Below are 23804 nucleotides of genomic sequence, written 5' to 3'. Positions count from 1 at the left end.
AGTCCTTCCAATGAACACCCAGGACTGATCTTCTTTAGGATGGACTGGTTGGATCTCCTTGCAGTCCAAGGGACTCTTGAGAGTCTTCTCCAACACCATAGTTCAAAAGCATTACTTCTGTGCTCAACTTTCTTTATAGTCCAACTCTCACATCCGTACATGACCACTGGAAAAACCATAGCTTTGACTAGATGGACCTTTGTTGGCAAAGTAATGTCTCTGCTTTTTAATATGCTATCTAGGTTGGTCATAACTTTTCTTCCAAGGAGCGAGCGTCATTTTATTTCATGGCTGCAGTCATCATCTGCAGTGATTTTGGAGAACCCACATTAAAGTCTCTCACTGTTTCCACTGTTTCCCTATCTATTTTCCAGGAAGTGATGGGACCGGATGCCATGATGTTAGTTTTCTGAATGTGAGTTTTAAGCCAACTTTTTCACTCTCCTCTTTCACTTTCATCAAAAGGCTCTTTAGTTCCTCTTCACTTTCTGCCATAAGGGTGGTGTCATCTGCATTTCTGAGGTTACTGACATTTCTCCCGGCAATCTTGATTCCAGCTTGTGCTTCTTTAACTGTCAATTCTCCTCCCCTTTTCTTCTTTCTATGTAATCAGAGTAAAGTTGAAAGAAGAATATGGGTTTCCAATTAAAGGCTGGGAGAGCCCAGCCTCCCATGTGATAGTTTGAGGCAAAATCCTGAGGCTCTCTAGGGTTCCTCTGCCTCCTTTTCTCTAAAATGGAGACAATAAAAATCTTTAGGAACAATCACAGGCCAAGAGAAACCCAAGTCACTTTCATTCAAGGTATCTGGTGTATCAAAATTAAAGAGACAGCTGACAGGGTTATATAAACCTTTGAATATTTATTTTGATTTTTTTATTTTATTTATATTAACAATTAAAGTTGGGAGATAAATTTTTCCTCAACTTCATCAATCTATCACAGCAGATAATCTCAAAGGTAATTTATTTTTAAAAAATTTTTATTTTTACTTTATTTTACTTTACAATACTGTATTGGTTTTGCCATACATTGACATGAATCCACCACAGGTGTACACAAAAGTCCAATGTAAAGACATTTGTACTTGGAGACCTAAGGCAGGGCAAAAAGTGGCTATTTCAAAGAGTTCTTGCTGGGAGTCAGCGTGAGGAATCCCACCCATGACAAGGTCATGCAGAGAGGCCTGATGGGCAAGGCGAGTCAGGCCTCAGGGTTTCCCCCTGGAATTTCCTGAGCATGTACCCCAAAAACCAGAATCTGCCTGCCTTATTGTTCTGTGCTTTTCCACTCTTCTGACACACTCTGGAAAAAGTTAACTCAGGGCTTTAGTCTTCTGTATTTGAAAGGGATGTTTCCGTTCAAACCCCCTCTGATAACTCTTTAGCTTGCCTAACAGGTTCCCTGGACTTTTTACAGCTTGTGAATTGCTTACGGCCCCCTCCCCCAACCGCGAGAGGCACAAAGCTTAAAGCATCTTAAAGATACAGAGCCTTTTATAAAGAGCTAAAAATCATATTGGTGATGGGTTTCACTGTTGACTCAATGATTGCTGCCAAACGTCCATATTCTTTATCATTTAGGCACCTGAAGGATATTAATCAATGTAATAGGGATATAGAAATAGGAATGTAGTAGTTTTGATGTTAGCAACACTAGACTTTTGAGTTAATTACTTTTCTTTGGTATATATCACTGCACTCCTCTTGTGTCCTTGCTATGTAAGAATGTAGCTTTATTTAGTGCTGAGAGTGGCACCAGACTTTGGGAAGATCAACACAAATAAGTCTTCTGGTTGACAAACCATTATCAGAAAAAAGGCTGTAAAATGTTCATTGGCCCTCTGGCTAGAAGATGATGTAAATCACCTAAAACTTGTGTATACAACTAGGTATGCAGAGAGAAAAGCCTGGTTTTGATAAGAGTCTGGGCTGCTAACGCTGCATAATTTTGTATTACCCATTGATCTCTATGTACAATCAAAAAGGTATAAAAGGCCTTCCTAGACAATAGAGGCCAGGCCAGTCATTGGAAGGACTGGTTTCCCCCGTGTCTCCTCTTTACTCTATTTTCTGGCTGAATTCCCATCTGGGGCATGGAGGCTCGCCATGTCTACTTACTTGCCCCGGCTTCTAAGGTCCATGAGGGAGGGAGCCCAAGGCGGGGCACCCTCCGATATTCAAACGGACGCTGGTGGCCTAACGTAGATGGTGCAAGCTCCTTGTCTGGAACTTTATTGGCTTTCCACGTAAACCAAGTTATTCAGCATCTTTTCTCCACTAAATTTTCCTACTATACTATTATTTCCTAATCTTATATTTCTAAATAAATAAGTTTTTTCCTCGCCTACTCCGTCTCCCTTTCGAATCACCCTGGATCCCCCAGGGCTGGACCCCGGCAAGTTCTGAAGATTTTGTTATGAGGTGGGCATAACATATGATGACTTGGGGACATCTTTGAAAGTTAAAATAGGTATCAAAGAATATAATTATATAATTATTATAGTATCTATTTTTTATTATTGACTGGTTTTACAATATCAGTGAACCTATAGCCTTTCATTTTCCCAAAATTATTTTGAAACGTAAGATTATTTCTATGAGATGGCATCTATATATTACCAGAAATAAAATAACCTAAACACAATGATTTTTCATTATATTTTCACACATTTGTTGTATACTTAGCCATATTTGTCTCTTACACTAAGTTGCTGGTATTAATGTAAATAATATCTCTCTTGCATCTAAAATTTCCTGTAATTTTCCTCAGTGGTGCATTTTATGCTTAATAAATTTGAAATTGTGGGCATCTTCAGTTAACTCTTTCCTATAGACCATAAAAAGTTTTAACTTAAAAAATATTCTGTACTTGCCGAACTACCTTAAAGACACAGGATAAATTCCACTACACAGAGAATATTTTCAATTCTATTTGTCCCCAGCATTTTGCTACACTGAGAAAATCTCAACTCTACTTTTTATGTTGAGCATCGAAGTATTTCAGTCCAAATCCCTCATTGGTCCTTTCATTACTCAGAGAAATTACCTTCAAAAAAGGTACAACACAATACAAATTTTGTAATACAAGAAATTGTCATAAAAAGGATCTCTATGATTCTTTTTAGTGTTTTGTCCAATGTAGGTGCTGCAAAATGACAGACCTTTTCAACTGTGTTCAGTTTCAGTACTGATCAATGTGCCCAATTAAAGACAGAAGCAAAGTCTCCCAAGCTAAAATATTCCAAGCATTCCAAAGGAAAACTCTTAAATCTAGTACATAGTTTGACCTCTTACTGTTTCACTTTCCCCCTTTCTTATCTAGTGATACATTTCAAAGTACTCCTGTCTTTAAGCTTGGTTTACAATACTTGCCATCCACTAAAATGAAGTTTTTCTATGCTTTGCTGATTAAATACTTTGACTAAATATTTTCAAGTGATTTCAAACAAAATGAAAAGAAAATACAAAAGGCTCATTCAGAAAAGAACAATAATTGTCAGGCACTGAGGCTGTTTACAAAGCGTTCATTCAAAGGCTCAGACAGTTTAAAATTCTGGCCGATGACGGCAGCAAAAAGGAAAGCCAAGTTCTGCACGCCACCTGCTTTCCTGCATTTAACAAATAGCACATAGTGTGACTGCTGTAACGAATTCCTCACATGTAAACGTATTTGGTAATTATGAACATTATAGCCTCTATAATGATTGCTAGAATATACCACTTTTCGACACAAAAATGTACAACCAAGTTTAAGCACATTTCTTCCTCCTGCATATATTTTTTAATTTGACATGTATTATCTTCACTATGATACTATACTCCATCAGAATTTACATTTTTCTTGTCACCACAAAACAAGTAATTTTATTTTTAAGGATTCATTTAACTGAATTTACAGTAACACTTAAAATACTATATGATTTATCTTCTACAAGATAAGCTTGGGAAAGCGTTACTTACATCCATGAATTTGATGCAAAAACTCAAGTATTATTAAAATTAACTGATTTTTCGTAGAAAACTTTGATGGTATGAATACTAAGTTCTACTATTGAGTCAATACATTAACCCTCTGTTGCTTCATTTTTTCCTGTGTACCAGAAAACTCAAATTTAAAACTGAATAAAGTTTTCAACAATACTATTGAACTACTGACACGTGGAAAAGAATTAACTGCAAAAGCTTTCTGCTAAGTGAGGAAGCCAGAAGCACCCCGCCCACACTAGCATGCGGCACACCACGCGGTTTCACATTGACCATACATCCTAGAGAAGGCAGCACTGTAAGGAGGGGGACAATTTAGTTGTCCCTAGAGACTGGAAGTGGGAGGAGGGTAATACCTTTGGTGGGAAGGGGAAGATACTGTTGCGTATCTTGAATGTGGTGGCAGTTTTACGACTACAGGTTTTTTGAAAACTTCATTGAATTATACTTACAAGGGATGATTTTATGGCATGTAATTTTTAAAAATTCATTTAACTGGAGGCTAACTATTTTACCATATTGTGGCGGTCTTTGCCAAACAGCGACATGAATCAGCCACGGGTGTCCATGCGCTCCCCATCCTGAACCCCCGCCACCTCTCCCCGACCCCCCCACCCCTCAGGGTCATCCGGTGCACCAGCCCTAAGCACCCTGTCTCCTGCATCCAGCCCGGGCCGTGATCCACCTCACATGTGGTGATGCGCACATTTCAACTCTGCCGGCTCAAAGCATCCCACCTCGCCTTCTCCCGCAGAGTCCAAAAGACTGTTATTTACATCTGTGTCTGTTTTACTGTCTCGTATATAGGGTCATCGTCACCATCTTTCTAAATTCCATATATATGGCATGTAAATTATACCATTATAAACTTCCCCAAAATAAAAAAGAATGAATGAATGAAATTCATTTAGAAGATCAATTCTTTGATCTAAATGGAAAATCACGCTCCAGTAGAGAAGAGCAAACCGTACTGGGTCTGTCCCTTTACCTCTAATCTCTGCGGCCCCAGCTTAGTCAAGCTGACTCCGGACGTTTGCAAAAGAATATTGCCTGGAGCCTGAAATACACAGAATAACCCATTGTTGAGCCTCTGAAGTTTAAAGGTATAACACTTTTCCATTCACACAGAGATTAACAAATTGAAGACCAGAAAAGAACAATTGTCTTGGAGTTTTTAAGGAACATTGTACCAGACTTACGAGGGCAGCTGCAAGAACAAAGGACTTTTGCACCAAGAAGTTTGCAACAGCCTCCTGCCCTTTAAGGATGAAAGAAGCCTGAATGATTCTAACTCAGGTAAGAGGTTCTTTGGGACACTGGTCCACCATCTTCTTGGTCTGCTAGCTTTTCAAATAAAATCAATACTTCTTGCCGCAACAGCTCGTCTCTTGACTTACTGACCTGTTGTGCAGCAAGTAGTATGAACTTGAACTCAGTAACAATGCTGCAGTGTCCATGGGGTCGCTGAGGGTCGGACACAACTGAGCGACTTCACTTTCACTTTTCACTTTCACGCATTGGAGAAGGAAATGGCAGCCCACTCCAGTGTTCTTGCCTGGAGAATCCCAGGGACGGGGGAGCCTGGTGGGCTGCCGTCTATGGGGTCGCACAGAGTCGGACACGACTGAAGCGACTTAGCAGCAGCAGCAGCAGCAGCAAGGATACATAGCAATTATGACCAAGGTACTTTCTGTGGGATGAATCGTCGTTTGCAGGCATAATTTCCTGACATCAGATACTACTGCAAAAAATAAAAACATGCTGATACTTATTCAGCAGATTTGTGGCTTTTGATGTTACTGGGGTAACACTGCCCCAATATGGGCACCCACGGCAGATGCAAACGTCAGCACGTTCGTGCGCACTTAACCTACGTCAGCACGTTCGTGTGCGCTTAACTTACGTCTCCCACTGAGCGCACTGGCTTGTGGCCCTGAGGCGTCACACGTGTCGCAAGGCACGGTGTCACAGGAGGGTGCTGTGCAGTCTGCCTGTTGTTCCAGGAAAGGACATGCATACATGTTCTTCACCTGGAAAATGCCAGGATGCAAGATATGTGTTGCTGCTGGGCATCTTTCAGATTTAAGATCACAGTAAAGTAAGGACTGCGTTCAGTACACAGACACCACTAGAAAACCGCCGCGAGCCGAAGCTGCAGAGCTAACTGGAGGCCTAGCAGCCCGTCCTGGCTTGTTCTAACGTAACAGTGAATGATAATATATTAGATTAAGAAAAATCTGGCACCAATATTAAGCCCAATGAGATTACATTGTAACTGGCACAAATACGGATGTGTGGATCCCCCCACCAAAAAGCCAATAACATAGACATACAAAAAATGAATATCACACGCACACTCTGAAATTCTAAATAAAACAGTAACAGGTAAAATTCTAAGTGAAGTGCTAAATAAAACATTACCAAGTGGAATCCAGCAACACATCCAAGAAATTTTTATTGAAAGAATGCCAGGATAGTTGAAATTATAAAATTTGTCAAAAGAATCTATTAATTGATTCAAGAAGAACCACAGAATTACCTGAATAGGTGATGAAAAGAACTGATTAAACTGCTTGATAAATAAGAACACATAACAAAATCTCTTAATTATAAAATATTTCTCAAACTAAAAACCAGAAAAATTCTTATTAGAAAAACACTAAAATAATTCCCATTAAAGTCAAAAACAAGAAAGATGTTCTTTATTACCACCATTTTTTTTAGTATTTATAATAGTAGCCAAAGCAACTAGACAAGAGAAAAACTAAAGGGACGAAAGTAAGAGCTGTGAAAACTGGAAATAAAGCAAACTTTCCATTAATTGACAGCAATATTATTTCTTATCTGAAAGCCTCAAAAACCCAAGTGCAAAATCATTACAAAGAATATAGAAACTCAGCAAGCTGACTGGTTAGAAAAATAAAAAAATGTAAGAATCAATAGCCTTCGAATAAATAAACACGACTGCATTAGAAACACTAAACACTGGAAGGAAAGGGTCGACTCTATCCAGCGGTTACAAAGATAAAATTACTAGGCATCAAATAAACCAGAAAAAAGCAAGCCTCTTTTGAGAATCCCCAAAAGAGATGTGACAGATAAAAATATGCAGCAAATTTTTGGATATGAATTTTCAACATTATAAAGATGTCATTTTCCTACAGGAGATTCCATTAAAAATACCATAAGGGGTTTTTCCCACTAGATAATCTGATTCTTAAGTTCCTGTGGACTTCCAAATAAGTACGATTAGCCAAGTAAAATTCTGGAGGGGAGACAGAATAGAATGAGACTTTTAACACACATCATAAAACTTCTACAATTAAAACTGTGAAACTACACACTAAGAAGAAGATAGGCGAATGTACTAAGTCAAAAATAGAATTACACAGACGAATGTAGAATATGATAGTCCAGACATTTCTAATCAGCATGGAAAAGACGCATTACGGAAGAATATTGTCAGAAAAATGGATACGGATCTAGAAAGGAAGAACCTGATCCCCACACTCTACTCAGTAGATCGAACTATACGATGTGTTGAGTAAAGAAAATGAATACACAAAATGAAACTATGGTCGAGCACACAGAACATGTATATAGGATATATCTTGTTAATAATTTCAGAGTAGAAAGCATCTCTTTAAGTACTGCACAGAACACAGAAATCATAAAAGGAAAATCGATTAATTCATTTACATAAAAATGCTAAAATCCACCAAAACTGGAGGAAACACATACAATTCATATCACTAATAAAGTGTTTAGTGTGTTACTATGTAAAGAGCTCACAAATGTCAAAAAAGGAATGAAACAATTTAATTAATAAAGGGTAATGAATATGAATAAACAAATATGCTCAGGAAAGGAAATTTAAATACAACTTAAATATATTAAATAATGCTCAGCTTCCCTTACAGTAAATACATGTACATTAAGGTGGGAGGGGGGTTCATGTTTGGGAACGCATGTAAGAATTAAAGATTTTAAAATTTAAAAAATAAAAAAAAATATAAAAAAATAAAAATAAAAAAAAATAAATTATGACCTCTTCTGAAAAAAAAAATGACAATAGAAAGCCACTTTTTATCGATTAGTTCAAAAGCAATTCAAGCGATGGAATGAAAGAATGGATATGCTGAAATGCTAGGCAAATAGCTATTATTATTATCTTTTAATTAACCGTATAACTTTTATTCAAACCCAAAGTTACAATACAATACAAAAGCTGCAATCCCAAGACATTCACTCTTCTCAACAATTCATGGAATCACAGTAGAAACAGCTTTCTGGGTTGAGGTTAAAATAGGCTCCACTTAATCTTCTACATCATTCTTTCCACTGAGGCAATGGCGAGAACACTACACTTAAGGACAAGCTACTTCCTGTCAAAGTGAGTATCTGACATTTCAATAACATCTGACCTTCTCACAAAGATCATTTCTTCTAGACAATCAGATAAAACACTGAAAGTTGGATAAGTGTTCTGGCCTCAGTTCCCTCTAGTTTAATAACTAAGACAGTAAAAACAGTAAGAAACTCTGTCTCACTGAGCAGAACGAAAAGGAAATCTGTCCAAAAGACTTATTAGAACAAAAAACAAACAAACAAAAGAGAGTGCTTTAGATTAGATCTGCGAGTTAGCGAGCAGGTGCCCTTACTTCTTCCTGTAAAGGAGAGCGAGTCACACAGTCCTGTCCAACTCTGCGGTTCCATGGACTGTAGCCAGCCAGGTCCTCTGTCCACGGGATTCTCCATGCAAGAGTACTGGAGTGGGCAGCCATTCCTTTCTCCAGGGGCTCTTCCCGACCCAGAGATCAAAGCTGGGTCTCCTGCATGCCAGGCAGATTCTTCACCATCTGAGCTACAGGTAAGCCCTCTTCCTGTAAAAATGATTGCTGCTGACCTGCCTCTTGAGAAACCTGTATGCAGGTCAGGGAGCAACAGTCAGAACAGGACATGGAACAACAGGCTGGTTCCAAATAGGGAAAAGAGTATGTCAAGGCTGGATATTGTCACCCTGCTTATTTAACTTCTATGCAGAGAACATCATGAGAAATGCTGGGCTGGAAGAAGCACAAGCTGGAATCCAGATTGCCAGGAGAAATATCAATAACCTCAGATATGCAGATGACACCACCCTGATGGCAGAAAGTGAAGAGGAACTAAAAAGCCTCTTGATGAAAGTGAAAGAGGAGAGTGAAAAAGTTGGCTTAAAGCTCAACATTCAGAAAATGAAGATCATGGCATCTGGTCCCATCACTTCATGGCAAATAGACGGCAAAACAGTGGAAACAGTGTCAGACTTTATTTTTTGGGCTCCAAATCACTGCAGGTGGTGACTGCAGCCATGAAATTAAAAGACGCTTACTCCTTGGAAGGAAAGTTATGACCAACCTAGATAGCATATTAAAAAGCAGAGACATTACTTTGCCAACAAAGGTCCGTCTAGTCAAGGCTATGGTTTTTCCAGTGGTCATGTATGGATGTGAGAGTTGGACTGTGAAGAAAGCTGAGGGCTGAAGAATTGATGCTTTTGAACTGTGGTGTTGTTGAAGACTCTTGAGAGTCCTTTGAACTGCAAGGAGATCCAACCAGTCCGTTCTAAAGGAGATCAGTCCTGGGTATTCATTGGAAGGACTGATGTTGAAGCTGAAATTCCAATACTTTGGCCACCTGATGCGAAGAGTTGACTCACTGGAAAAGACCCTGATGCTGGGAAAGATTGAAGGCGGGAGGAGAAGGGGCCGACAGAGGATGAGATGGTTGGATGGCACCACCGACTCAACGGACATGAGTTTGGGTGAACTGGGAGCTGGAGATGGACAGGGAGGCCTGGTGTTCTGTGGTCCATGGGATCATAGATTCAGACACGCCTGAGCAACTGAACTGAACTGAACTGAAAAGTGCATAACACTGGAGAATATATTTCTCCCATAAAAGTTGACTTAAAATAAGTAGAAGAATTTTCTGTGTAAGACAGTGTAAAAACACAAAAAGATGCCACTATAACAGCCATAAGAGTTAGAATATCTTCTATAGAAAGATTAGACTGACAACAAAAACATCGCAGAAAGTTCTAAAGTCAGTAAATGCTAAGGACCAAAATCTCAAGGAAGATGGGTTTACTTTTTCTTTTAAAAAAAATGGACAGTAGATATTCTTTGACGAGCAAAACTGCTTTGCAAGTGAGTGCACTTAGTTCCAGATACGAGTCTTAAGTACCAATCGAAAAACAGTCCTTAAATGACAAGTACTTACAGCATAATATATCAAAAGGCAAAACAGTATATGAACCAGAAAAGGCTAAAATCTTTAAAGCAGAAATCCCTTTTTGCGAGAGTTGGAAACTAGAAATGCTGTCACAGATTGCCCCAGCCTGTTTATACTTACTATTAAAAAACCACATTTTAGAGGCAGTGTGATATAGTAGAAAAATCACAGGCTATAGTAGAAAAATCACAAGCTACTGTGATAACGCTGGGAAAATTCCGAGCTTGAGTCCTGTCATCTGCTACAGAAAGGGCGCTGAAGTGCCTGCCTCCTTGCTGAGCCGGGCTGTGTAGGAACAGATAATGCAGCAGCCAGCCACACAGCATGAATGCAGACAGGCCCCAAATGGTAGTCACTGTTATCATCAGAGTCCCATAAAAGAAATTAGTACTTCCCCATGTGGAAATGAAAGGCTAGAAGTCAGTCTGGAATTATGTTTCAAAACTACATTTAAGCACATAGTACTGTATAAATAGAGCACCAGTTATCACTGAAAGGCAATAAAGGCAGTCAATATACAAACCTGGTCTTTAAGAAATGTGAATTTTTTTAGCCAAAGAAACATTTATTGAGCACAGACTTTCTTCCGAGCATAAGCCCAAGCGAGGAAGCACCAAATGAATGATACAGTCAGAGCTGGAAGAAGCTGAAGGCTGAGTGTTGACACCTGAAGGCAGGTCATCAGAGCACGCAGAAGAGCTGAGTAAGGCATGGCCTGAGCAAGGTACTGTGGCCACTTGGGAGAAGGTCGCCTGACTCTCTGGAGCCTCAGGGCGGGGGCCAGGCAGAGGCCCAGAGGGTTCTGGGTGACAGTGTCTGCAGCCTTAGGAGGCAGTGGCTGGACAGGATTCTGCAGAGCCACCTTGGGGTGAGACGACACTGAGGAAGAAGTGGCAGGGAACTGTCCACTGCAGGGTTAAACGATGACACTGCTTTTACAGAAAATCACTCTGGGGACATGCAGGCTGAAAGGGGGCACAAGTGGGTCAGATAGAAGCTTCTGCCCATGAGAGTCTAGGAGAGTGAGGCTGCCATCGTGCCCAGGAGAAACGGGTCCAAACTGGAGCTGGAGCAGGAAGAGGGAGACGAGAGTCTAGGAGAGTAAGGCTGCCATCGTGCCCCGGAGAAACAGGGCCCAAACTGGAGTGGGAGCAGGAGAGGGAGACAAGGTGCCCAATCGGGGCACTTCCACTCGAAACCTCAAAGCCTGATGACCCATGAGATGGACGGGCCGCTCAGGCCGGCTCAGAGCTCCCGCCTGAAGAAACGGGTGGGTGGGGACGCCAATTACGGTGCCAGAGAACAAATAGAGTTCATGGGCTAGAAAAAAGTATTAGTTCACTTGGGGTCATGTGAATTTTGAAGGGCTTAAGGGAGATGTTAGTTGTATTAACAGCTAAAAAGGAAAGCAAAATTAATTTTCCAGGGAATTTATAAGCCAAGAACCACATTTGACTGTTTAAATTACTGAGAAAACTCTTCAGTCGCTGCAGTTGTTAAGTATGAACTATGCCACAGATGAAGTTGAAACCTCATCGTTTTTGTTTGCAGGCGCTGCTAAACCAAAAAGGATTTAAAAACAGTGTTTAGACAGGATCAGCACATAGGCACTGCCTGGGTGAGCCTACTGTCTCTCAAGAAGTGGCAGTTCTGTGCCTTTGAGGGTTGGCGTTCCTCCAGTCGCTTCACGGGGGCTAGCACACTCTCAATTAATTACTTTTCTTCTTCACAGGCGTAGTCCTACAGAGCAACACAGTGGTGAGCAGCCCTGGGGGAGAAAGGCACCCAGCTATGCGGTCAGAAATCAATCTTTCCCTTTCCTAAGGAAAGCTGGCTTCATGGGCAAAGCGGACATTCATAAACAATTGAATCACACACAATTTCACTGTGTAATAGGGGACCCTTGCTCAAGTGTAAAGGCTTTATTAAGACACAGTAAGAAGAAGGATCTTAGCGATTTGGTTTACACACTTGGACAGAATTAATTACAAGCATCTAGACATAAGAGCCAGATAAACACACACACACACACACACACACACACACACACAATAAAATAATATCTTGCTTTTTCAAAGGCAAGACCAAGCCAATATAGCTCTCTCCCACTGAAGCCCATGAGCTTGAGTCTCTCAGCTTTGTTCAGAGAGCCCAGGCGAAAATTCAGACACCAAGTATTGTAACTCTTAATGGGTAGAAGCTGAAAAATATTGCAGAACTCTCATGGAAGCTGCGAGTAATCTCTAGCTGGAAAGAACAAACACTTTTGGAGGGAAGGGAGGAAGGGCAGTATAGGCAAGGGGATTAAGATGGTACAAATCTTCAGGTAAAAAACAACCTACAAGGATATGTTGTACAACATGGAAAATACAGCCAATGTTTTATAATAACTATAAGTGGAATATGACCTTTGCAATTTGTGAATCACTATATTGTGCACCTGTAACATATAATATTGTATATCACCTATACTTCAATTTAAAAAAGAAAAAAAAAAGGAGTACCTTCAGTTTCCTAGGCTCAGTTCCAAGTGCTACACAAGTTGGCAAAGTAAATGGAAGATTATTTTTTGCCCTTTTCATATATGAGCTGAGCATTCCCACCCAGAAGTCATTTACTGTGTGATGCCCCCTGGAGAAGCTATCCCTCCCTCAGCCAAACGTGCACAGCCCTTTGCCTAAACTTGCTGAACACTCGTGTCCCTTTCCAGCCCGACAATGGTAATCTGTGCCTACATTTCCTGTCCTCTTTTAGAGAAGGGCAAGCCTGCTTTACCCCAAAGATGCTAACATAATGGCTTTGTATAGAGTCAGCATGGATTAAACACCCTCGAGGAAATGTTTGACTCACTGAATAAAGTAAAGACGTCCTAAGAGAGAACGCGCCCTCCCAGACGAGCATCGTGTCTGGTCTACAGGCAACATCAAGTACCAGAGCCTAGGAAAATACACGGGGGTATAACTTCTATTCTTAACCTGTTTACCTATCCATGCTCTTCTGTACGATGATGTCGAAACAAAATTATCTGGTACTTCTAAAGGTCATGTAGAAAAATGTTTGTTATTATATCTCACTCATTCAAAGAAATGCACTCTGGTTAGCTAAGTCATGTCTGACTCATTTGCCACTCTATGGATGTAGCCCACCAGGCTTCACTGTCCATGGGATTTTCCAAGCAAGAACACTAGAGTGGGTTGCTATGCCCTCTTCCAGGGGATCTTGCTAAGCCAGGGATCGAACCCACATCTTCTGTATTTGCAGGCTGATTCTTTACCATTGAGCCACCAGGGAAGTCAGTTTAAATCCAAATTCTTATAAATCAAACACTTTGTTCATTGCAGGAAAGTTTTGAGAACCTATATGATAAGTTTTGCAGGATAAAGAATTCATCTCTCAAGTCAAAAGAGTGAACATAAATAATTCCCTCCTTCCTCATCCCTCTTCTCAATTTGTTCTTCCCTCTCCCTCTTTTTTTCTCCTTTTCTATGTTTTAGTAAACTTGGGATAAAGCTTATATAAAGAAAAGTGTTTAATTTAACATAGTTAACTTCAACACAACAGTGCATAATGTGGAGTTTCTTAAAATTTGAAACATGGTTAGAGGCATAAAAAAGAGATGGAAAACATACTCTTTCAAAACAGTCCACATACAGGCCCAGTTACAGAAGTGGTTCTGAAGGTAAGTACAGTGGAAACAGCTTGGTCCGCTTAGGGTACAAGGACTTGTCTTGGATCCTAGACGGATGCCACAGCTGTGGACTGGCTCACCCTCCAGTACACAGACCAACAGACCTCATGGGCTCTTCCTTATCTGGAAAGAGTGCACACTGTCCAAAGACTGGGATTAATATTCTGAAAATATCTTTATGTCTCCCACCTTTTTCCTAGATCGGAGAATGAAGAGTCTGATAACACCACTGACTAAAAACACCACTGACTAAACGCGTCCTAGGCTGGGCTGACTCACACATCATCACCAAAACTAGAGAAACACCCTCAGCTCAATGAGTTGGGCCATACATTCACCAAGGATTCAGATGCGAGTTTATGTGCATACAGAATTACAGAGACTGTGCTCAGTAAACCTGCCTTACAGAAAGACAGATGTGAAAATGTTAGGCTTTGTGTGATGGGACAGCGATGGGACAGCACTGTTAGCAGCTCAGAAGATTTCCAACCCCTCGTGTGACACCTCATCTAATCCCTTTCTCTTGCATATGGACAGGTCATGTGATTTTAGAAGGGATTTTACAGATGTAATTAAGATCCCTCATCAGTCAACCTTGAGTACATCAAAAGGGAGATTATTCTGGGTGGACCTGATGGAGGTGAGCTGCTAAGAAAAAGGCATCCTTGCTTTTTTTTTAATTTAATTTTTGTTTTAGTATAGTTGACTTACAATGTGTTAGCTTCTGCAGCAAAGTGACTCAGTTACATAGATGCATATATCCACTCTTTTTTAGATTCTTTTCCCTATTGGCCATTACAGAGTAGGGAGTTCCCTGTGCTGAACAGTAAACCCTTCAGTTCAGTTCAGTTTAGTTGCTCAGTCGTGTCCGACTCTTTGCAACCCCATGAATCGCAGCATTCATTATTTTTTATACAGTAGTGTGTACATGTCAGCCCCAATCTCCAGTTTATCCCGCTCCCCCTTCCTCGCTGGGCTTCCCTGGTAGCTCAGCCAGTGAAGAATCCACCTGCAATGCAGGAGACCCTGGTTCGATTCCCGGGTCAGGAAGATCTCTGGGGGAAGGGATAGGCTACCCACTCCAGTATTCTTGGGAATATTCCCTGGTGGCTCAGACGGTCAAGAATCTGCCTGCAATGTGGAAGGCCTGGGTTCAGTCCCTGGGCTGGGAAGATCCCCCGGCTGGGAAGATGATTCCCCTGGAGAAGAGAACGGCAACCCACTCCAGTATTCTGCCTGGAGAATTCCATGGACGGGGGAGCCTGGCAGGCTAGAGTCCACAGGGTCACGAAGAGTCAGACAGGACTGAGTGACTTTCACTCTCATTTTTCACCCTTCCCCCTTGGTTATCATAATTTTATTTTCTATATCAGTGAGTCTATTGCTGTTTTGTAAATAAATTCATTTATATTCTCGTTTAGATCCCACATTTTAGACAAATAGATGATAGTTGTCCTTCTCTGCCTGACTTCACTCAGTATGACGGTCTCCAGGTCCACTCACGTTGTGCTAATGGCATTACTTAGTTCTTTTTATGGCTGACTTATATTCCATTGTGAAGAAGTTAGCCCCTCTGCGGTGAGAGGGCCTGGGGAGGGATTTTGCATCAGGAGCCCAAAGGAAACCAGCTGCTGAAAAAAGTCCCCAGCTGAAGACCTGCACGAAAGCAGAGGCCTCAGTCCTAAAACCCCAAGGAACTAAATTCCTCCAGCAACCGTGTGAGCTTGAAGGAGGGCCTCAAGCCTCAGCTGATGACTTGGTTGCCACATTGTGGCCTTTCGAAGCCCTGAGCACAGGGCCCAGCTAGTCCCTGCCTGATGTCTGACCTAGAGGACGGTGAGAAAGCAGGTCACCGAGGGGGCCGTGGTTCATTGCACAGAGGCAGAAAGCCAGTGCGGGAACCATCCCTCCGAAAGAAGGGGAGTGCCAGCAGCTTCCCGTGGCGTGTGAAAACACAGGCGAGTCTGTACAGACAGCCGCTCGCGGGAGACATCTATGCAGCGCTGTGTGTTTCTGCCAACATTTCCACGGAACAGCTTGTTACACAGACCCACACATGACGGAGCTCTTTCTTTTCGTCGGCTACATGCCTTTGGATATTTCCCACACTATAGCCCAGAAAAGACTCAGGAAGTCCCGGGTGCCCCCTTTTTCACTGTGCTCCCTTCACGCAGCACTCGCTACCTTACCTTCTCTCTGTCCTGGTATTATGAGATCTACATACTTTGAAGAAACTATAAAGACGAAAAGCCATTAAGAACTGCCTTTGAACAGGAAGCATTCCAATTTAACAAATATTGTTGGACCACTTTGAGCAGGAATACATAAAATATATGCAAATACGAATGAGTGTCTAAACCACCATTATTTCTGAATACTTTGACTGGAATCTCCTTGACGGAGTCCAATGGGCTACAAACTTCCTTTAGAGCTTCGGCCTTGTTTCACTAACCCCAAAGGGAAAAAAAATGTTCTGGCCAAATTTTGATGTGACTGGAAAATGTAGGCTAATGCACCACTTTGTTTGGAAATGGACACTTTTCTTTGAAAGTTTTATATACTTAAAAAAAAAAAAAGTGTTTTTCTCAGATGGTACCCTGTGGCAAACATTCGTCACACTGAAAAACTCTTTTTAAAATATGCAGTTATGTGCTCTGTTATTATACCTTCCCTTTGTCCAGGTTAATATTCATGTATTTAAAACAATTGTCTACTCTGAAAGTAATTTTTATGCACATTAATGGTGTAAAAATAAAACATTATGCAGTCATAATGTTAAGATTGTGTGTGTGTGTGTGTGTGTGTGTGTGTGTTCAACTGTTTTAAGTGAGAAGTATGGCTATATGCTGAGTCAAAGAAATTCATTGGAGTTACTTTTACCCCTAAATGGGGTTCGGTTCAGTTCAGTTCAGTCACTCAGTCCTGTCGGACTCTTTGCAACCCCATGAATTGCAGCACGCCAGGCCTCCCTGTCCATCACCAACTCCCGGAGTTCACCCAGACTCACTTCCATAGAATCAGCGATGCCATCCAGCCATCTCATCCTCGGTCATCCCCTTCTCCTCCTGCCCCCAATCCCTCCCAGCATCAGAGTCTCCCAATGAGTCAGCTCTTCACATGAGGTGGCCAAAGTACTGGAGTTTCAGCTTTAGCATCATTCCTTCCAAAGAACACCCAGGACTAATATCCTTCAGAATGGACTGGTTGGATCTCCTTGCAGTCCAAGGGACTCTCAAGAGTCTTCTCCAACACCATAGTTCAAAAGCATTGATTCTTCAGCACTCAGCTTTCTTTATAGTCCAACTCTCACATCCATGCATGACCATTGGAAAAACCATAACCTTGACTAGACAGACCTTCATTGGCAAAGTAATGTCTCTGCTTTTGAATATGCTATCTAGGTTGGTCATAACTTTTCTTCCAAGGAGTAACTGTCTTTTAATTTCATGGCTGCAGTCACCATCTGCCGTGATTCTGGAGCCCCCAAAAATAAAGTCTGACCCTGTTTCCACTGTTTCCCCATCTATTTCCCATGAAGTGATAGGACCAGATGCCATGATCTTTGTTTTCTGAATGTTGAGCTTTAAGCTAAATGGGGCACACATATTCAATACTTGCAAAGTTCTAGGTTTTTCTAAGTCTCATTTACGTTCAATTTACCAGGAGAACATATTTCAAGAGTAAATATATGCTAGGGAAGTTTTATATGAAATGATTTGTATTTTCCAGTAGTTGTTAAAAATTATACTGTATATGAGGAAAAACTTTCAGTTAACGGCCCACTACTGTCTTTCAATCCTGACAAAGAGGTCACTTCTTAAATATTAAAAAGAAAAAATATCCTATCATGCCAAACAATAAAGTGTCTCTGGTGGTGGTTTAGTCGCTCAGTCTTGTCCGACACTTTGTGACCCCTGGAGTGTAGCCCACAAGGCTCCACTGTCCTTGGAATTTTCCAGGCAAGAGTACTGGAGTGGGTTGCCATTTCTATCTCCAGGGGATCTTCTGGATCCAGGATCTTCTGGATCCAGGGATCAAACTCAGGTCTCCTGCATTGCAGTCAGTCCCTTGCATTGCAGGTGGATTCTTTATTGACTGAGCCGCCAGGGAAACCCAGGGAAAGCATCACGAGGTGATAAAAAGCATTGTCAGCTGCTTTGATGCTGTTCTGTGATAATACAGCAAGTGATAAATTATAGATTATGTTATAGGCTTTTATTGTCATATATTTAATTTTTCCTGGGAGAAATTTTAGATGATGTTTCAAGATTTATTATTTTCCACTACAGTATTAAGTCAATAAAGATAATAATAATACTGCATGGTGGTTAATTAAGGGGGCTGCTAGGGTTATTGTTTGGTCTCTTATTTTTTCAATGATATTGCCCAAAATAAAACAGAGTAAGAAATTAACATGACTATAAAATATACCCAACAAATAAGACAGAAATGTACCAAGTAAACACACCATGTTTTGAGTACAGTCGCATTACTCTTTCTCCACTATAATTTATATTTGGACAAGTGGTAATTTTGCAAATTTAAAACTTGCAAGTAGTTTTATCTTTCCCAAGGAAATAAACGACTGCTCTAAAAAAGTCAAGAGAGAGAAGGATGATCATAGGAAAAGAGTTTCAGGGACAGTAATTATACTTAATAAAATTGTGTCAATACATAAAAAATAGAAAAAGATAAACTAAATATTTAGCTGGCAAAATGGTTTGCCATGATGCTAGATACAGCAAAATGTGTGGCTAAATTTTGCTGAACGTATTTTTTTAAGTTTCAGATTATTCAGGTCTTCTTGCAATTCTAAGGAAGTGCAAATGAGAAGATAGATTCCTCATTCCTCGAGTGGGGTTTGTTGGGATGGGGGGTATCATTATATGCTGTGCTCCGCTGATTTTCAGACTGATTTGATACAAAGTGGTCCCCTCCAGGAATTCCACAGGCCCTTGGAGCACAGGACAAGCATGCTCTCCTCCTACAGTTCCAGTTCTGCTATTATTCTAAATGCTGGTGATGTGATGTGACGATGGTCTTCCCAAACAAGCTTTAAAACTTCTAACCTTCTATTTCATTCACCTGACTGTGCAGTCAAAAGAGAAACAGAGCTATTCAGTAGCACACCATTCTTTCTCTTACATGCCCCCTGTTCATCAAATGTTATAGTGAAAGAGGCAAAGGTGTTCTTACAGATGATCCGAAGCCTCCTCTCATTAGCGACTGACACCTAAATATAGCCCTGCTGAAATTCCCAGCGCTATGCTGAGAACACACCGCATTCCATTCAACTTTAAATGACAATGAAATAAGCAACCACCGTTTACCAATTAGTTCATTTTCAATAGATGTATTTGTAATCAATATCAAAAGTCTTTGGGGTTTAAATTTTCAACTTCGAGAATAACATCCACTAGAAACTAATCAGTTCCTAATGTAATAAATAGTAGTGACTGCAATCATGCATGAAGACAGAAGTGGTGACGTTGTGTAGAGGTTGGGCGGTGGGCATGATGGCATTGGCAAGGGTTTGAAAGCCTAATGATGGTATTTTCTCGTCTTATCATTTGACTAAGACAATAGCATTGCTCTTCACTCATACATCTAGAACATAACAGGGGAGGGAAAAGGTAAAGATAAAGATAAAACCACCGGAAAGAATGTTCACAACAACCACCCCCAGTAGGCTGGATGTCAAAAATAAAAACTGAAAAAAATCCAGTAAATATTTCATTTCTCCCTCTCATAAACTTTCCTAACTATCCCTGAAGCACCTAAGTACAGGATTTACTTCCCACCGTAGTAAGACCTTGTATCCAGACTCCTGGAGTTAAAATTGTTACATGTGTGCTCCCCCAGCAACTCCGAGAAATATGCCATCATCCTAAAAAGTGATATCAAAATCACTACAAGCCTTTGGAGCTGATGAGTTTCTACGAGTTTTGTGTATAGGCAGAAAAGGAAAGACAACACGCAGAAGCAACACAAGCTAGGAGGACGGTGTGAGCATTCATAGTGAAACCAAGTGATAGCTTTTGCTGCGGGCGAAGCACAGACTGCTCATTGCAAGGAAAACCAACAGCCCCTGGAGAAGGAGGGCTTGAGAAGCCCGGAAGTAACGGGGACCTGACCGTGGTACTGAAAGAGAACCATTCGCAGATGTGATCACGTCTCCTAGAATCCACAGGGCATATCTTTGCTTTTAAACTGAAGCTTAAACAGGCTAAACGTCCAGTGATTTTCGCCCTCAAAATACATATGTATATGCTGAAACTTTCTCTTATGATAGATCAGCCTTTAGCATGCCCAGCATCTCTTTCCACAACAGTCTCTTCTGGAGTGCTAGGGTAATTCCAGATCGAAAGGTATCTTATTCTACCTGAGAAGCAGGACTCGATATTCTGACCAACTCACAACGCTTAGAATTCTACAGGAAGCTTACACTTGGCGATCTTGATTCTAGTTGCATTTCTTTAAGTCAGATGGGATCATGCCTATCCAAAAGGCGTTTCAGAATGAAGCTCCACTGAAGAACACTCCAAACTCTCCCTAGAATTTGTTGTTAGTTGCGCTGAGTCTATCCTACTCTTTGCGAGCCCATGGGCTGTAGCCCGCCAGGCTCCTCTGTCCACGGAGCCTTGAAACTCTAGGTAGATTGGTAATTCACCAATATGGACAATTTTCATCTTCACCTCATAAAACTAATAAAAACCGATTCTTTAAAGAGGCATTACGGGACCCACAGTGAACACAGATGTAGGTCTTTCTTCAGATTCTTTTCTAGCCTTTACAAACCCAAGAATCAAGGGGACCTAATACATTGAAGTGTTGACACTACACTGAAAAAAAAAAAAAAATCCTCCCCACAAAAGACACCTCGGCAGGAAGCGAAGGAAACACACTCCCCTGGTGCAAAATGGACAGTGGGAACGAAAGCAATTTACATGAGAAAAGATCGTTTAAAAAAAAAAAAATATATATATATGCAACTCATCCAAGCGCGAGACTTACGTGTTCCGTCAAAGCGGGTGGCGATGGTGTCCAGGAAGGTGTTCTGGGGCGCCAGCAATCCTTTCATAACCGGCATCTTTCCAGCGCGGTGTGAGATTCTCCATCAAAGTTTGTGCAGGAGGATGGCTCGGGAGGAAAGTGCCAAGAAGCGGAGCGGGGAGCGCAGGGCCGGCCGGGAGGGGCCGGCGCCGGCGAGGGGCCGCCGCGAGCGGCGGGAGGACGCGAGGGCGGGGGCGCGGCTCCGGCGGGGGCAGCCCCGGGGCGCCCGCCCGGCCCGGCCCGCAGCGCCCGGCCCGCCCGGCGAGGCCGCCTGGCCCGCGCTCCACCCCCCGCGGCCGCGGGAGCCCCCCGTCCCCCCGCCGCGCGCCCCCTCCGCGCCGGGCGCCGCGCCCTGACCGCCGGCGCGGGGGTCGCGAGGGCGGCGCTCGGGGCTGCGCGAGGCTCGGGGCGCGGGGAGGCGCGAGCGAGCGCCGCTCCCGGCCCCGGGAGCCGGCGAACAAAGACCCCTTTGTTCCGCGCCGGCCCTCTCCCGGGGAGCCCGGAGTCCCGTGGGTGTGGTGTCGGCGAAGGGGAGGAGACAGGTCGGGCAGGTACCCGGCCGCCCGCGCCCCGGGGCCGGCCCCTCCCGGCGCCCCCGCCGAGCCCGGCGCCCGCGCCCCCGGGGGCGGCCCCCTCCCCAGGCCCGCGGGTCTCTCACCCGGGACTCGGGCGCCGCCGGGGTCTCCGCACCTTCCCATCCCCGGCCCCGAATCGGAGCCTTCAGCCCCTCGCCCCCGGATGGCCACCGGTCCCCGCAGGCCATGCTAAGCGAGGAGAACGAAATGATAAAATAGCTTTTTATTTGGACGGTGAACGGGGTCCCGCTCTGCGGGGAAAGGGGAACAAAACCTTGCTAGAAAAGTTTGCTGTTGCTATTGATTTGAAAACCGCCACGGAAGTAAACACGCGGGAGGCTGCCGAGTGAGAGCACGGAAGGCCAGCCGCGCCGGGGCCTCGCCCGCCTTCCCGCTCGCAGGCGCGCGGCCCCGGGCAGCAGGCCCGGCCGCGCCCCCGGCCGGCGTCCGGGAGACGAAAGCGGGCCTCCGGGCCCCGCCGCCCCGCCGGCCCGGGGACGCCCTCCCGCCCTGCGTCCGGCCCCGGGGAAGCCTGGCCCCGGCCGGGGGCGCGGCGCCGCCGCGAGCGGGGCACCCCGCAGCGCGGCATCCGGGGAAAGTCCGCAAGGGAAGCGTGTGCGGGAGGCGAGTCGGGGAGGGCGCCGGGGCTGGGGCACCAGGGCAGCCCAGGTGCGGGCGCCCGCGAGCGGAGAGGCGGGGGCGCCGGGTCCGCGCCGCCGGGCGAGAGCGCGCCCCGGGCCTCCGGGGTCTCCGGTTGCGGGGGCGTCGGGGGGACCCCGAGGCTGTCGTCACGGCTCGTCCAGGCCCCCGGGGGGGCGGGCTGTCGGGGCGGAGGCACGCCGCCCTCTCCCCGCCCCGACCCCCCTTCCTGGTGATGCACTTCCTGCGGCCGAGGATTCCCTTTGTGTTGAAATTCGAGGAGATCCGGCCTCCGCGAGCTGCGGGAGCGGCGGCGGCGCGCCTGGCACGGGGTGGGCTTGGGGGGACTGGTTGAGTGGGTAGCCAGGGCGACAGCGGCGGGCGGGGGGCGCAGGGTCCGCGCCCCCGTGCCCGGCCCGCCCGGCCCGAGCCAGCTGAGCTCGCCGGACACCGACTGCCCGGGCGGAGTCCTCCAGCGGCGCGCCCGCCACCTGCCAGTGGCTGGGGGTCCCCTCTTGGGCAGAGCGGAGACGCACAGACGAGGGGCGCCCTGCTGCCTGGGCGGTGCAGGGGATTCTAGAAAAACCAGCCTGCTGCCGTCAGGGCGCAAGCCGGGGAACTCCTCCTCTGAGGCGCCCTGAGGCTGAAGTGAAATATAAAATACATGAAGTGTAAACCACGACTCGGCTTCAGAAAATTTGTACTTTGGGGCCGTGTGTGTGTAAAAGCTGTTGTGTCTTGGGCTTTATCTGTATTGCCGAATGCATGAAATCTCTTGCAAGAAACAAGCAACACGAAGGACTTCGGAAGGGCGCCCCACCCCCCGCACCCCGAGAAAGCGCCGGTTTTATGGCGAATGGAACCGGCGTGTCGCTGGCTGCTTTAGCCCTTCCTGCAGCACCTGCTCTGAGACCTGACAAGACTCCCGTCCAAAATGCCCGAAATGCTTATGCAAGATCGGGGTCCTACTGGTCTGTAGCAAGTGAATCTCACCGCCTCTTAGATATTTCCCCTGCGTGCCTGCTAAGTTCCTTCAGTCCTGTCTGATTCTTTGAGACACTGTGAACTGTAGCCCACCAGGCTCCTCTGCCCATGGGATTCTCCAGGCAAGGACACTGGAGTGGGCTGCCATGCCCTCCTCCAGGGCCTCTTCCCAGCCCAGGGTCGGAACCCTCCTCTCATGTCATCTGCGTTGACCGGCCTGTTCTTTACCACCTGGAAAGCCCCATGTTTTTCCCTACCAAGATGAAATCTTTCTTAGGAGGGCATCAGCACTCAAGTCATTGGGTCCAGGCCATCTCTAAGCTTTGGCCTAGTCACGGACCTAATCCTAAGTGCTTGTGAGGTGGATGAAGCCAAACTGTGACTTTAAAACATGACCTTGTTGAGAGTTGAAGCATATCCCAGTTCCCTTAGACATACTTTGGCACCTTGAAATCAAAGAGGCTCAAGAATGAAGGAAACACATTGGAAACGTGGAATTCCAGCACCATCTGTCATAAATCTCCCTTCCTTTCCTTAAAGGAAATGCTCCCACTGTCCTGTGTGTGCCGAGTCACTTCAGTCCTGTCCGCCCCTTTGCCACACTATG

The 23804-nt window shown here is 44.2% G+C and overlaps 1 protein-coding gene across 1 annotated transcript in view; it reads right to left on the bottom strand.

Moving 5' to 3' along the window:
* KCNH8 (potassium voltage-gated channel subfamily H member 8) overlaps positions 1 to 21162 on the bottom strand; it is a 465900-nt gene extending 444738 nt beyond the window's left edge. The window contains exon 1 of the mRNA XM_018053223.1: positions 20961 to 21162. Coding sequence (XP_017908712.1) covers positions 20961 to 21036 — 76 coding nt within the window. The 5' untranslated portion in view covers positions 21037 to 21162. The remainder of the gene's footprint in view (positions 1 to 20960) is intronic.

The sequence above is a fragment of the Capra hircus genome, chromosome 1 (assembly GCF_001704415.2).
Source record: "Capra hircus breed San Clemente chromosome 1, ASM170441v1, whole genome shotgun sequence".
In the NCBI taxonomy this organism is placed as follows: Eukaryota; Metazoa; Chordata; class Mammalia; order Artiodactyla; family Bovidae; genus Capra; species Capra hircus.
Note: the sequence above shows the minus strand (reverse complement) of the source record. Positions and strands in the feature narration are given on the sequence as shown.